The sequence below is a fragment of the Pongo abelii genome, chromosome 14, assembly GCF_028885655.2.
Source record: "Pongo abelii isolate AG06213 chromosome 14, NHGRI_mPonAbe1-v2.0_pri, whole genome shotgun sequence".
In the NCBI taxonomy this organism is placed as follows: Eukaryota; Metazoa; Chordata; class Mammalia; order Primates; family Hominidae; genus Pongo; species Pongo abelii.
The window spans coordinates 43,880,049-43,896,060 of NC_071999.2; the positions used below are offsets into that span (position 1 = coordinate 43,880,049).

The window sequence follows — 16,012 nt, forward strand, 5'->3', positions numbered from 1 at the left end:
AAATGTGGCACATATACACCATGGAATACTATGCAGCCATAAAAAAGGATGAGTTCATGTCCTTTGTAGGGACATGGATGAAATTGGAAATCATCATTCTCAGTAAACTATCGCAAGGACAAAAAACAAAACACCGCATATTCTCACTCATAGATGAGAATCGAACAATGAGAACACATGGACACAGGAAGGGGAACATCACACTCTGGGGACTGTTGTGGGATGGGGGGAGTGGGGAGGGATAGCATTGGGAGATATACCTAATGCTGAATGGTGAGTTAATGGGTGCAGCACACCAGCATGGCACATGTATACATATGTAACTAACCTGCACATTGTGCACATGTACCCTAAAACTTAAAGTATAATAAAATAAAGGTTGTATATATATGATTCTATTTCTAAATCATCCATTTGCACACTGCATTCAAAAGTAAATTTGCTGCATAGAGGTCATATGTCCACCTGTGACTACTATATATTCAGGATCAAATATTTAAATAATGCCTTAAAATGATTCTCTCTTTTAATAAATCAGACAGCCTCTATGCTGGGGCCTGACTCTGGCTTCATTGCTATTCTAATACATATTTGTCTATTTTCTCTGTTTTATACAAACAGATAAGCCATTGTATCTTTCCAAGTTCTCCTGAAATTATAATTCAGCATCTTGGTTCCTTTCGTGATGTTCAAATAGAAACCCCACTATTTTCCTAAAGGAAATACTGGAGAAAGAGCTCCATGTCCAAATTCTTGAAGGTCACTGGGAGATATGAGACAGAAAGAGATGAATATAAAATGGATTATAATGTATAATACACATACTGTAAAAAATTACATATATAGAGAAAAGTCTACTGTACACATTTTGCTCTCTGATTTTTAAGGAGACTTTAGTTTTTGTTCCTAAAATGAGCACAGTTTTAGTTTTATTCACTTATAAGTAATGTAAACATAACTAACGATAAGTATATTATTCTAGAGTAAAAATAACATTTACTTGGTTTAACTACACTTACTTTTATCCTACTGACTTTCAATCACTTTTACTGTATCCGTTCATACTTTATATTTAAATGGTTTTGTGAATATGACCATGACTTAGAACAACCAGCACACATTAAGTTACATTGAATGGTAACAAATTTTTTCTCAAAGTTTGAACAATCCATAAATTGTCCAGTGGCCACTAACTGTCTGCTGTGATTACTTCTCACCCTGTGGACTTCTAATTCCTTATGACATGATGTACACTCTTAGCCATGCCCTACTCCACAGAGAAGTTGAAAGTACACAGAAAAATAATAGCTCCTATTTTTTAAAACATTCTTTAGGTATTATTGATTACCTTCTTTTCACATAAATATGTTTTTTTTTTTTTTCAAGGTCTTTGTCAGCCCCGTGTACCTGGGGTTGTTGGAGCAGAGCCGTTCTCAGCTAAATTGCGCTACACAGGCCCTGAGGACCCAGACTACACAAACCTTATCAAGCTGACTGTCACAATGCCACATATAGATGGTAGGTGACTTGGGTAAGCAAATCCGTGGAATTGTTTTGGACTCCTCATTACCTGGTGTATTTTCCTTCCTCTTCTAAATAACCAAGCTTAAACAAATGTTCAATTTGCAACTTGAGCTTTAAGTCCTTCTGCTTCTTTCAACTGTTTTAGCTTTGTTCTACCCTGTTTTTATAACTATGGCAATGTCAGCATTCTTTAAGATTAGATAGATGTAATACATATCCAGACACGATAAAACAAAGCTTTGGTACCTGGTCTAGCTTTTATGAAAGAGTACAAATGCATCTTCAATTGTAAGCTTGAAGTTACAGTAAAGTATTTGATATCTTAGCGCCCACCTTCAACATGTGTTGCAATTTTATAGCTGGAGTTTTATGTCTCTCTCAATATTTATCATGTAACTGTAAGACATCTCATCTCCTAGATATTTAAATAAAATAAAAAATGAAACTAACAGGTATTAAATATTATGTCTATTTTCTCTGGCTAGGTAGCCATGACCAGAATGTGTGCATCAATAACTTTATCATACTTTATGAATATTTTACCATGTGCGGAAGGCATTTTCAAGTTATTTTCCACTCAATTCACTTTATCCTTGTAGCAAATTGTTAATATTAATTTTATTACTTGGTATGTTAATTATATTTTATGTAGCTAAGGGAGAGGAAATATGATTAGGAGCTGCAACATAGAATCTACTCCCCTAGAACAAGAACATCTGCTATGTCTTCCTATTACAACCTGAGATTTTTCTGGGGATTGGAAGGGCAGGTGGTCAGGAATCTGCATTCCTTCCTTTATAACATAATGCTGGTCCCTGAGCCACCCACTGTCTAGGTCCATGTGGAGGTGTGACTGGAGCTGCAAAGGGCTGAGAAGGGACGCATCAGAGAAACACAGACCTATAAGAGTTATTTCCTAAAAGAAAGAGTGGTGTCTTCTGCCACTCCTAGGGCTTGGCTTTGCATTTTTTGAATGCAGTGTTCAATATTCAATAGCCACAGCTCTGCCAGAAGTGTAGTTGAGGCTTACCACTTCTGTGGGGCTGGAGTTTTGCTCCGAGTGAATCTGAGAGGAAGAGGTGGGAAAGGCTCAAAGAGAAGAACTGGTTCATAGTCTTTTGCTGTATTGCTTATGCCAGGGCTCAACACACTATGTCCTGTGGCCAAATACAGTCTGCTGCCTGTTTTCATATGGTCTGCAAGCTAGGAATAGGTTTTATATTTTCAAATGTTTGGGGAAAAAAAAAGAAGTCTACTTTTGAGACATAAAGATGGTATGGAATTCAAATCCATTGCCCATAATAAAGTTTTATTGCACACAGTTCTGTTTCTTCCTTCACATAGTAGTGGTTTTCACTCTGATGGCAGCATTGAACAGTCAACAGAGACCTCAGGGACCACAATGCTAAAATATTTACTATTTGACCCTTTACAGAACAAATTTTCAGTCCTTAGCCTTCGCTTTTTAATGGTGGTAGTTTTCAACTTTTTTTAAATTTTTTTTTGAGACAGAGTCTCACTCTGTTACCCAGGCTAGAGTGCAGTAGCGCGATCTCAGCTCACTGCAACCTCCACCTCCCGGGTTCAAGCGATTCTCGTGCCTCAGCCTCCTAAGTAGCTGGAATTACAGGCGTGCATCACCATGCCTGGCTAATTTTTGTATTTTTAGTAGAGACGGGGTTTCGCCATGCTGGTCAAGCTGGTCTCAAACTCCTGACCTCAAGTGATCCACCTGCCTTGGCCTCCCAAAGTGCTGGGATTACAGACATGAGCCACCACGCATGGCCAGTTTTCAACTTTTATGATCCAGGACAGCTTAGAAATTATTGAAGATCTCAAAGAGATTTTGTTTATGTGGGTGATATCTACAAATATTTATTGGATTTTAAATTAAAACTGAGGAATTGTTATTTATTCACTTATTTAAAAATAACAAAAAGAAATACATTACATATTAACATGAAATACATCCTTTAAAAAAACTATGTTATAAAAAAAAGATGAGAAGCACTTTTATATTCTTGAAGGTATCATTAATATCTGACTTAATAGAAGATAACTGGATTCTCTACTTCTGCATTCAATCTGTTGCAATTTATCATATCTTGTAGTCTCTGAAAAACAGCATTTGTGAGAGAATATGGGTGACAAAGTCAAATAATAACTTAGTATCATTATGAAAATAGCTTTTAAGTCATGGATCTCTTGAAATTTTCCTGGGAAACCCCAGGATTCTTAGTATACCACTTTTTAATTTTTTTGTTTTTTCTGGGGGGTTTTTTTGAGATGGAGTTTCACTCTTGTTGTCCAGGCTGGCGTTCAGTGGCACGATCTCAGCTCACTATAACCTCCGCCTTCCAGGTTCAAGCAATTCTCCTGCCTCGGCCTCCCAAGTAGCTGGGATTACAGGCACCCGCCCCCACGCCCGGCTATTGTAATTTTGGTAGAGACAGGGTTTCATCATGTTGGCCAGGCTGGTCTTGAACTTCTGACCTCAGGTGATCCACCCACCTAGACCTCCCAAAGTGCCGGGATTACAGGCATGAGCCACGTTGCCGGGCCTGGGCACCACTTTGATCATCATTGCTGTACAGTATTTTATGACACTTGTTTTCTTAAGAGATAAAGAAGTTTTAAAGTGTTCAAAATTCTTGGCTACTTGAAAGAAGGTTAACAATGATTTCGATTTATCATAGGCATGCTCCCTGTGATCTCCACTAGAGAGCTTTCTAACTTTGAGCTCACCCTCAGCCCTGATGGCACAAGAGTTGGAAACCACAAGTGCTCCAACCTCCTGGATTATACTGAAGTGAAGACTCATTATGGTTTCTTGACTGATGCTACCAAAAATCCGGAAATAATTGGAGAGACATATCCTTACCAGTACAGCTTGTCCATCCGAGGTTCCAATACCTTACGCTTCTACCGGAACCTGAACCTAGAGGCCTGTTTATGGGAGTTTGTTAGCTACTATGACATGTCAGAACTCCTTGCTGACTGTGGTGGCACCATTGGAACGGATGGACAGGTACAGATTTATAACATCTGAGTTTGGTCACTGGATAAACCAATTGGTTTGTTTTGTCACATAGATTTGTACTAAGTCCCAACTCCAGTTTTCCATCTTGGTGTTGTAGGCTATTATTGACAACAAAGGACCAGACAACTGGCATAGATGGTGTGAAAATCCATGTATATTTCTTAACAATGGGCCAGAATATATGTAGTTTTTGACAATGGGTTAGAAACATTATATCTATGTCAAAAGGATGCTGTATAATTATTGCCTTAAGCTCAAAATCTACTCTGATATTATAAAAATCCAAATACTGACTTCTCTTCAAAGTATGCACTATCTTTTTTTGTGTTTATGTGTAGATGCCTGTGATGTTGTATCATGAGCCACCTAAAGTGAGGTTTTACAATCCTGGGAGTCAGTCTAATTTTTATCCCTCTTTTCTAACTTTCTTCTTCCCTTACCTTTTACAAAACTTTCTCTTCTTCTAGCCTCCTGTTTTACTCTCCTTCCTTTTCTTTCTGTTTTTCTCCTCTTCTTCACTTTTTGATTCATTTATCTATCATTAACATAGTCAAAAGTGTTTTTATTAAAACATATTGTTATTTTTACTCTACAATTACTGATTCTTCTTCATACTACACAGACATTCACACATAAAATACACATACACAATCCTCACCTCTACCCCATCATCAGCAACAAAGTTGTTAAAATGATAAGGAAGCAAGATCTTCTTCAGGGTTACAATAGAGAACCTAAAATATGTAGGGCATGATGTAAAATTGTTATGAGTATTTGAACTAAAAGCAATGCTATATCTTACCTGGACTAAATAAGGAGTTACATAAGTAGTTTTATGCATTGAAGTGTTGAATGATATATAGACTATATAATGCCCTTCCAGATTGAGCTAAAGTTAGGCTGCATTTTTTGTGCTATATTCGTAAGGTGTTGAAATATGTAAATATTAAATATGTAAATATGAAATTTTTATGAAATATGTAATTTTTTAAATATTTTAAATATATGTAAAATTTTAAATATATGTAATTTTACATATGTAAATATATGTAAAATTTTAAATATATGTAATTTTTAAAATATTTACATATGAAATATGTAAATATGAAATATGTAAATATGAAATATGTAAATATGAAATTTCTTGCTACTGGTTGTTACCAGTAGCAAGAAAAAACCAGATAACTAGTATAAGATAATCCCACAGTAAAGCTGTGGACTTTGACAAGCTCAGCTGGTGTTGATGTTGAATTGGACTCAGAGGTGATGAGGCATGACCATAGCCACCTTGTCAAAAAGCAGCAATGTTTAGTAACTTGCAGGAATTGCTAAAAATGCCAATAGAAATAGCAATAGAGAAGCAGTATAAGATGGTGGAATCTGGATATTGGAATCAAGCAAATGCTGGCCAAAATTTGGCTCTGATATTTTCTAGCTATATGTCTTTGAGCAAGTTACTTAAACACGTATACGTGTTCATCCTGTAGATTCTTCTTTCCTAACCTGTTTTTGCCACCTGAAAGAAACATGGAAAAATAAAGATTCAATCCCCAGAAGAAAAATAAAGGCTCATATTAACAAATCTACCTTACCCTTTTTCTTTATAGATCAGGTATCTCTACTTCCTTCATGTCTTCCTTACAAAGCTGTCTTCAATCCATTACTAAATTATTTCTATTTCCTTTCTGGTTGCTTTTCTCTCAGATTCTTGCTTACATCACAGCATCTATTGGCATAAACAAAATTGGATATAAGAATAGGATTACGTTGTAGTTCTCATTCCTTGTTAAAATCATTTCATATGCCAGGAGCAGTGACTTCATGCCTGTAATCCCACACTTTGGGAGGCCGAGGCGGGCGGATCACCTGAGGTCGGGAGTTCGAGAGCAGCCTGACCAACATGAAGAAACCCCGTCTCTACTAAAAAAAATACAAAAATTAGCCAGGTGTGGTGGTGGGCTCCTGTAATCCCAGCTACTCAGGAGGCTGAGGCAGGAGAACTACTTGAACCCGGGAGGCAGAGGTTGCAGTGAGCTGAGATCATGCCACTGCACTCCAGCCTAGCGACAGAGTGAGACTCTGTCAAAATAAAATAAAATAAAATAAAATTAGCCAGGCGTGGTGGTGCATGCCTGTAATCCCAGCTACTCAGGAGGCTGAGGCAGGAGAATCGCTTGAACTGGGAGGCGGAGGTTGTGGTGAGCCGAGATCGCGCCATTGCACTCCAGCCTGGGCAACAAGGTAAAACTCCATCTCAACAAAAAAAAAGAAAAAAAAAAAATCACTTCATGCTATTGAACTTCTCTGTGGATCTCATCTAGTTTATAGTCTGTTTTTACCCTTAAGAATGTTTTCTATCTTCTCCACAAAGTGGCAGCACTTCTCCGTCTTTTGTACGTGTTACCAAGGTAGCCTTTTCTATCAATAATAAAAACCCTGCACTTGCCTGCCTAAGCTTTATCCTATTATATCTGTCCACTTTTTTAATGTAGCAAGGCTGTTTTATTTTGAATGCAAAGCCTGCCCTCTACTGTGTTCATTCTTCAAATCCAATCTTACTGTAAAATTTAGATCAGCTAAAGTGACTATAATTTGCTAGATTTTTAAAATTCCACTTCCTTTATCAAATTATTTGTGCTCAGTATTTTTTTTCTTCCTATGACTTCTGCCAGCTAGAAAAGTCATTACTCTGCTTCTCTATTGGAACTGACAACAGTTCTACTCCATTAGGTGAAAATCAGCAATTGTAGGTTTTCAGTTAAGTTTTGCCTGCTAGAAAAGCTTATGTTCCATAATATTAGAAGAGAGTGCAATATAAGAATTACAACATAATTCAGTTCTTAATAGTCTGCGCTACTTTCTTAAGGAAGATGGCTAACTTGTATGAGTTCCTTCTGAAAGACTTCTGCTTTTGCATTGTTAAACATAAATTTAATAGCATAACCATGATGATCAATATCATAGTGATGACCAGATTCAGAGTAAATCATTGAGATTTTAGGATCTTGTTATACAATTCTAAAATCCTTAGTGTAAATTAAATGGTAATACAATTTAATAAAACATGTTGCTTACTCTCTTGGAGTGAAACTTAGAGATGTTGTGTTAGTCAGGGTTTCCCCCAGAGACAGAACCAATAGAATAGATAGACGAGAAGGGATTCCTTATGAGAATTAGCTCACGAGATCGTAGAGACTGAACAGTTCCATGGCAGGCCATCTGCAAGATGGAGAACCAGGGAAGCCAGTGGTGTGGCCCACTCCAAGAGGCTAAAGGCCTAAGAACCTGGGTTAAGTCCCCAAGTCTAAACACCAGAGAACTGGGAGTTGCGATATCCAAGGGCAGGAAAGGAAGAGTGTCCCAGCTCCGAGAGAGAGAGAGAGAATTCACAACAACTCTTTGAGATAAGTACTATTTTTGTCCTTTTCTTTTCCTTTTTTGTCTGTCTAGGCATCAGCCAATTTGGTGGTGCCCACTTACATTGAGTGAGGATGGGTCTTCGTTACTCAGTCCATGGATTCAAATGCCAATCTTTTCTGGAAACACTCTCATGGACACACCCAGAAATAATGCTTTACCCACTGTCTGGTTATCCCTTAATCTAGTAAAGCTGACACCTAAAATTAACCGTTATAGATGGCCATCCCATTTTCTTCTACCTTCTTCATTGAGGTTAAGTCTCTAGTTTTCCCCTTACTGTTGATAGTCTCCTACACCCTCACCTCAACATACACACACATATTATTTACATATAGGTGAGGGAGAAGAAAATAAAAATTCTTCTACTTCTAAAAGTAGAAGAAATTCAACCCTCTGAGATATTGCCCTAATTTTCCTCCATTAGTTTTGGCTTATAGTGAAGAGAACAAAATATCTAATAATAGTACTAACAATAACAGTAAGGATAATGATAATTGTAATAGCTTACATTTATTTATTGTTTACTACATGCCTGCCATTCTTCTAAATACTTTGTATATTTCCACTCATTCTAGCCTCACAACAACCCTTTGAGAGAAGTACAATTTTTGAAGCAAAGAGAATTCAAATAACTAGCCCAGGTTCGTGTAGCTTGTAAACCTATGCTGTTAAACACATCATAATGCTTATCTGGGCATTAAATTGAATGTGAGTGAATGTGAGGAATGGATATGGTCACAGATGCAATTGCAAGAAAGCCAGATGAACTTTTTCCTTTGTTCTTGGTACAAGTATGCTGCCTGACAGCATTCATGAAAATACGTGCCAGGTTACATCCACATCCACCGTTGGTAAAATGGTGCAAATCCATGTCCTAACAACAGTGGTCTACAGCTTCATCTGAATACAGGCAGATCAGTGTTGAATGCAAGCATATTTCATGAGATGGCACCTGAAGAAAAGCAAAGTAAATGCTTGGTAAATTCTACTTTACACTCTATTTTAGAATGTCATGAGGGCCTTCCAAACTTTTGCATTTCAGCATTAAGGATGGGAAAATGGAGAAAAATAAAATGCAAACCAACAGCACAGAGTCTGTGTGTTTCAGAGGCTTCGTGGTTTTATTGACCACCCCAGGAAACAGCCCCTGCAGCAAGCCAGTGCTGACCCAGGTCTGTTTATCCTCAACAATCCCACAGAGCCCAGGCCAAGAGCCTAGCAGATATTACTTGCCCTCCTCTAGTCCTTTCCCAAATTTGGCATCTTAGCTCAAGGTAATCACTGTGCAAACACATTTTATCAACTGGTAATTGCTTTTGCTAGGAACAGCATGATAGAGAATTGATTTTTTAAATGTGTTCTTAGTAGCTAAAGCTACCACCATAAAATATTGCCAAGCCCCTGCATTTTTCTTTGTAAATAAAAATCAACACACTCTGTAAGGGTTTTCTGCCTTCTCCAACCTCCCAATTCAGATTATTTACCTTATTAGTTATCAGGATAGTTATCTGTTAACAGCAACGAAGTGTGATTAACTTTTATGCAACTAGACTACATCTAGCTTCAGCTGTTATTAAAACTATATCTGATTTTTCCATCTCATTTATTTGTACATTCATTCATTAAAGAAATATTCCATGAACACCTACTCTGTGCCAGGGAACATACCAAGTACTCATGAGGACACCAGACATGAAGCTTACAGAGGAACAAAGTAGTTACAAGAGTTAGATCACCACTCATAAAAGTTAAGAATTTTACTTGCCAAGAAAAACAAATTTGGAATTTCTCTAATGATATTTAACTCTAAAATCATTTTAATAGTTTCTAAAATATAAACACAGATAAATAGCAGGAAAAGAAAAATAGAGATGAATTAAATAAATGATACCACTCTACCTTTGTGTGTGACACCTATTTTGTAAATAAAATTTAAAGTTGTTTGAGTTCACAATAAAAAACACTTTAGATGCAAAATGATTATTAAAGCTAAATTGAGTTCTTAGAACTATCAGATAGTTTGGAAGTTTTTCTCTTGAAAACAATTTTTTAAAATAATTGAAGACTGCAGATCATTTGACCTTTTATTGTCCTGGCTAGCTGTTTTGCGACATAGAATCTTAACTCTCCCATTTGTTTACAGGTAAACAGTGACTGATAACATTGTTCAATGTGCATGAATAAGCTACAGAAATGCAACCCCAATCATAGTTTTCACTTAAAACATGAAATTATAATGTACTTATCAGAAGACATAGCATAATTTTGGAAAAGTAAACAAATTTTTTTTCTTAGTTGCTTTAGGGAATAATTATGCCTCTTTTTTACTATGTCTTTGATTTAGATATATGAAACTTTGAGGCTGGAATATACTTAAGAGGTCATTTTTCCATCCCATTGTTTTGTACTTTGTACACTGATTCTCTTTTATATGTAAGCCACTCTAAATTATTTTGCAAGATATATAATTATCCCAGTGTGTAGTAGAATAAATTTGACAGTGTGTTACTTTTTCCATGGTATTTTTATTTTACACTTTCCTTTTAAATATGGAATTTAAAGTATTGCTTGCCTTTGATGAAGAAACTTCAAACAGCAATAGGGACATATGAAATCACTCATTGTGTCTCGGTTTCTTTAAGATTTGACAGATATTTATTTCTGTATAAACAAATACCTTGAAAAGTCCTGTGATACAGGCTGAAAGAAAATTAAGTGCTTTTTAAGTTGACATCTAAACGTTACAATGATTGCATTGCACTCTTCACTTTTGAAGAAGGTAGGTGATCTAGATGGTCAAGGTAGCTTCATTTAGGCTCCAGTTCCTCCAGGTAGAGATTCTAAGTAGACAGAAAGAAGACCTAGCCATGGGTACTAAGAAAATGCAATGGAATGCTGATTCTGTGTCCAAAAATGATCAAGCTCTGGTTTACCACAACATCAAATAAAATCAAATAAGAATTAGTTGGGGAGCTGTACTCCAAGTAACTTATTCATAGGAAGTGAATATTAGTAATTCCCTCCAAAATAGCATACTCAGTAACGTTTGATGGATAAAATATAACATCAGAAAAAATTATTCTTAGCACCTATAAAGCTTAATTGGAAATCTATGCCTAAAGCCTAATTATTTTTTAAAATCATGGTTTATTAAAAATTTAAGGTAAAATATTAGTCTTAAGGACTAGTGGCATATGGATTGACTTAATCACCGCCCATTTCCCTGCACTTCAAAATCAGTTGCTCAATGAAGTAATAATAGCCGCCCATAGAAACTACTGTCTCAAAGGACTTTTAATGCAAAGCACCTCTCCTGCTGGCCAGGCTAGCAGGTAAGAGGGAATGCTAACTACTATACTATACAGTTAAGAATGAAATAACTGGTTTGGTTGATGGTTCTTTTCTATATATTTTTATGAGGGATTCAGGTCATCATTTTTGTGACATGAGCAGTTTACTTTTAACTTCATAAGAATGTTCTAAATTATAGTTCTCATGATTTAAATTATTTGCTAACTCATGCCTGTGATTCTTGTTGTGAGCTTAGTGTGGAAGGAGAACTAGACCATTATCAGACAGCCTGACTCAAACTTCTATGGAGTGTGATCTGACCTAAGTCCTTTCCTCTTGTGTAGAAGAGGCTAGTTGTATTTGTCCTACTATTGTGCAGAGCTATTTTGAGAATTAAATATGATAACCTTTGTTAGATGACCTTAGGACTGCCTTCATCTTTGTTTGGAATATGATGAAATATGACAGAATAGAAAAAAACATGGGCCAAAAGCTGAGTTCTGATCTTGTCCGAGCCATTCGGGAGGCTTAGACAATACTGTGGGACATGTGCCTTTTTCCTTTGAGTCTTAATTTTATCTTCTCCTTTGAGTCTTAATTTTATCTTCTTCTCTTTCTATCTGTCATCCATTGACCATCCAACTATCCATCCATACATGCAAAATAATTATGGTGGAGAGTGAAAATATTAAATAGTGTTTATTCAGAAACTAGTACAGTTTCTGAAATATGGTAAGTACTCAATAAATAAATATTAGTTTATCCTCCACTATTCCCAACCCATCTGCTAAATACCAGAAGGAGGAAAGTATAAAATTCAAGGCAAGACACTTCATTTCAACTAATTATTCTTGAGATATTATAAATGTTATATGTCATTAGTAAATATATTTGCTTCCAGATCTATGTTTCATATTCCCTTAATAAAAAAGTAGCTCATAGCAACATTTTTTATAATAGCCAAAAACTGGAAACAACCCAAATGGCCATGAAGTGATAAATAGATAAATGAAATGTCATATGTGCATACAATGGGCTGCAATTCAGTAACAGGGGAATGAAGTATTGAAACTTGCTCCAACATGGATGCACCTTGAAAACATTATGCTAAATGAAAGAAATCTATCACAAAAAAAACACATTTTGTATGATTCCATTTATATGAAATGTCCAGGATAGACAAATACATAAAGACCTAGTGGTTGCCAGGGACTGGCGGGGAGGAGGGATTAGGAGGTGACTGCTAAGAAGTACAGGCTTCCTTTTGGAGGTGATGAAAATCTTCTAAAATTGATTGTGTTGGTTGCACAGCTCCTTGAATATACTAAGAACCATTGAATTGTTTACTTTAAATGGTGAATTATATGGTATGTAAACCATCTTCATAAAACTGCTCTAAAGTAAAGAGGATTTTGTAAGTATAGTATGCTCAAAATAATGCACTGTCTTAAGGATTTCTGGTACATAGCCTTTGTTGCCAATGAAGGTAATTAGAAACAACTATTTAATAGATCCAAAATTAAGTGAGGGGAAAATAGTGTTATAAAATGCTGTCATTTCCTCTTCTCGATTACTCAAAATCTTCAGTTAAGCGAAAAGAGAAAATGGCTTGTACAAAATTAGGCCCACTTAGTTAACACTGAGTCGTGTTGATAGATGTAATTTTATTGTTTTAGGTCCTAAACCTAGTGCAGTCCTATGTGACCCTTCGAGTCCCTCTGTATGTTTCCTACGTGTTCCATTCCCCCGTGGGGGTAGGAGGCTGGCAGCATTTTGACTTGAAGTCAGAGCTTCGTCTAACTTTTGTGTACGACACTGCCATCTTGTGGAATGATGGAATAGGCAGCCCCCCAGAGGCTGAACTTCAAGGTGAGTTCAGAAGACTTGAAACATTCTATAGTTTTGTAACCTATTTAAACTATCTAAGAGGATTTTTTTTTGCCATTGTTAAAAGTAGTACTAGCAAATTTCAGTATATTTTCATTTTCTATTCTATAATAAGATAATTTCACCTTTTTCATCAAAAAACTCTTTAAATCATATTAGGGCTTTAAATTTTGTGTAATATGTGATTATTAAATATAACTTTATATATTTCATGGATATTTTATCCTTGCGATCTATTTTAGGTGATTATGTGTTACATAACACAACATATATATTTTTCTGAATTCTAGAAAATGGATAGAGGAAGCTCCAATGAAAGCAAGAAATGACCAAGGGAAAAAGTTACACATTTTTATTTCTGAAAAAAAGAGGTGCATTTAAATTAAATACAAATTATGGCCTGAATTCTAGTCATGACTCTACAACTAACTAGCTGTGAGATCTCAATCATATTGCTTAACCTTTCTGGGACTTAACTTTTTCTGAATGATAGACAAAACTTCTAATATTGCTTTCTGATTTAAAATTCTATTACTCTGGGATACTTTAGCTGAATGTCTGCGAACTCTGATTGTGAATGCCACTAGTTCAAGTTCGCAAGCATTTGCAAAACTTGGTTTCAATCTCCATGTTAGACTCATAGTTCGAAGCCCACAAGCATCAATCTAATAAATCCATTAGTAGAATGAGCGCTTTTTCTTTTTCAGACATGTATTACTGTTCTGATTCCACAAACATCTGCAGTGTCATGCCAGTACTGCATTTTACTAGCCAGCAGGAAAACAGAGTTAATAGTGCACCTCAAATGTAAATCTACTCTCTTAAGTGGATTAAAACCTATTTATGCTCTGTTCATTTTGTTGTCTTTTTTTCTCCATGTTTCATTTTGAATAGTTTCTATTTTAGGGCTATGTGACAGGTAATATGATCACCCTGAGTTATGATTCCAAATTATTTCAAATGTTTTAAGTCCATGTCTTGTTCTAGAAGACGTATAATTAAGTTAATCTTGATGAGGATTTTTCTGTGGTTCCCAACCTCCACATAGGATCTCTTGTTTCCTTCTGATTTCTGGAGCCAAATTTTATCAAACTGCTAAATTTCTTGGGAAAGCTTCAGAGGTTTCTTTAAGTCTATAAAATTAGGAATAATTCTGGATAACTCAAACCTATTTCTATTTACATGTCCAAATCTCCATCATTTTGACAATTTTGTCATGCCTCTCAATTTACAGCTTCACTTTTGTAAACTCAGATTTTAAAAAAAATTTGGTCTATTGTAAGTGATCTGTGTATTTCATAGTGCCTTCACTCATGTTACTTAATAATTCATTTTGGCTCCCTTTTCTGCTTAGAAAAGAAAGTGAAGGTACTTCTGCCTCCGTTATTCAGAATTCTTCTGATAATACCCTTTGCCCAGAATGCTTAAAGACAAGTCAAACCTGAATTAATTTTTGGAAGGAATCTGTACATAAGGGGTCTGTGGCTACATATATTTTCATTCTTGGTACTCTCCCCATTATAGGTTCTCTCTATCCGACCAGCATGCGCATCGGTGATGAGGGGCGCTTGGCCGTGCACTTCAAGACAGAGGCTCAGTTCCATGGCTTATTTGTGCTGTCACATCCCGGTAAGCCCCGTTATCTTTTAACAACCACTCCTCCCACAAAAAGGAGATTTTCCATCTTCACACATTTCAGCGTGCTTCGCTGTTACCACTGAAGCCCTTAATCTCAAATGATTTGTACATGTGCGATTATCTCCATGAGAGCTTCATAATTGTTCAGCTTCACCTCGTAATCCACAAAATTATCATTATGCAGACTTTCAGAGAAAATGCAAAATAATTAGAGTAAAATTAAAAGGAAGCCCTATTGAGTTCATTTTAAGTAAAGTTTTCCTTAAAGAGCATAGGAATAATCATTTCTTTCTCTGCTTTGCTTCCATTGTACAAATTGAATTGCAGATGATTCATTCAGCAAGCACTACTCTTTTCACAGCTTTTTCCTAGGTACTGTGAGAAACCCTTTTAATAGGGTCAGAGGAGGTACTTCACTTCCATATTTAAGTTTTGGACATGTTAATTATGTTTAATAAGTATTGGCTATGCAATTTTACTAACTGTGATGCACTGTGCTTTGAATAACAATAAGGCAGCAGTCGATAAAGTCCCACGTCTAACTTCATTTGTTTTTTGTTTATTTTTAACAAGGGACATTTCACTAGAAAGAGCTTATTTTTTATTTGACTCTCCATATTACCAGTTTAGTAACATGGAGAGTCAAATAAAAAATAAGCTATTTTTCTGCCAGCTTATGTTAGATTGGGAAAGGGAAAATAGTTCACTCAACATCTTTATAGCCTTTCTTTTTCTGGACTTGAACTCTAACAAAAGAGAATAGGCCTGAATAATTAGAAAGAGAAAGAGGCTTCATTGTATTTTTATGGAACTGAGCTACAAGAAAGAAAGAATCCAAAAAAATCATTTTGCTTTATTGTATTTGACAGTTCTGGAAAATGAGGATTTTCTGGTCTATACAGTTTTCTTCTACGTGCCTACCTTTCTAATAAACCGAATCTTTGTGTAGCCATGATTGCAGGCAATCTAAGTAAAATTAGACTCCATTCATAAATTGGGTTTGCCCAGCTGTGTGGATACTAACAGACTATTTTAAGTTCAGTTCATAACTTCAGTGCACAATAAATGCATTCACATCACCCTTTATTGTGCTTCTGTGACTCCCCAGAAAGTAGCTCTGAACAATTTGAGCATTTCTGTACAATTATCTTTTGACAAAACTATAGAGCAGAAACAGTACTGAAGTAGGAACCAGAAAGTCACATCCTAGCT

At 36.0% G+C, this 16,012-nt stretch overlaps 1 protein-coding gene across 1 annotated transcript in view; it reads left to right on the top strand.

Annotated features, from left to right (window-relative positions):
• FREM2 (FRAS1 related extracellular matrix 2) overlaps positions 1-16,012 on the top strand; it is a 208,756-nt gene that overhangs the window by 181,387 nt on the left and 11,357 nt on the right. The window contains exons 15-18 of the mRNA XM_024230898.3: positions 1,387-1,518; positions 4,221-4,552; positions 12,952-13,144; positions 14,687-14,791. Of these exons, the coding sequence (XP_024086666.3) occupies positions 1,387-1,518; positions 4,221-4,552; positions 12,952-13,144; positions 14,687-14,791 (762 nt within the window). The remainder of the gene's footprint in view (positions 1-1,386; positions 1,519-4,220; positions 4,553-12,951; positions 13,145-14,686; positions 14,792-16,012) is intronic.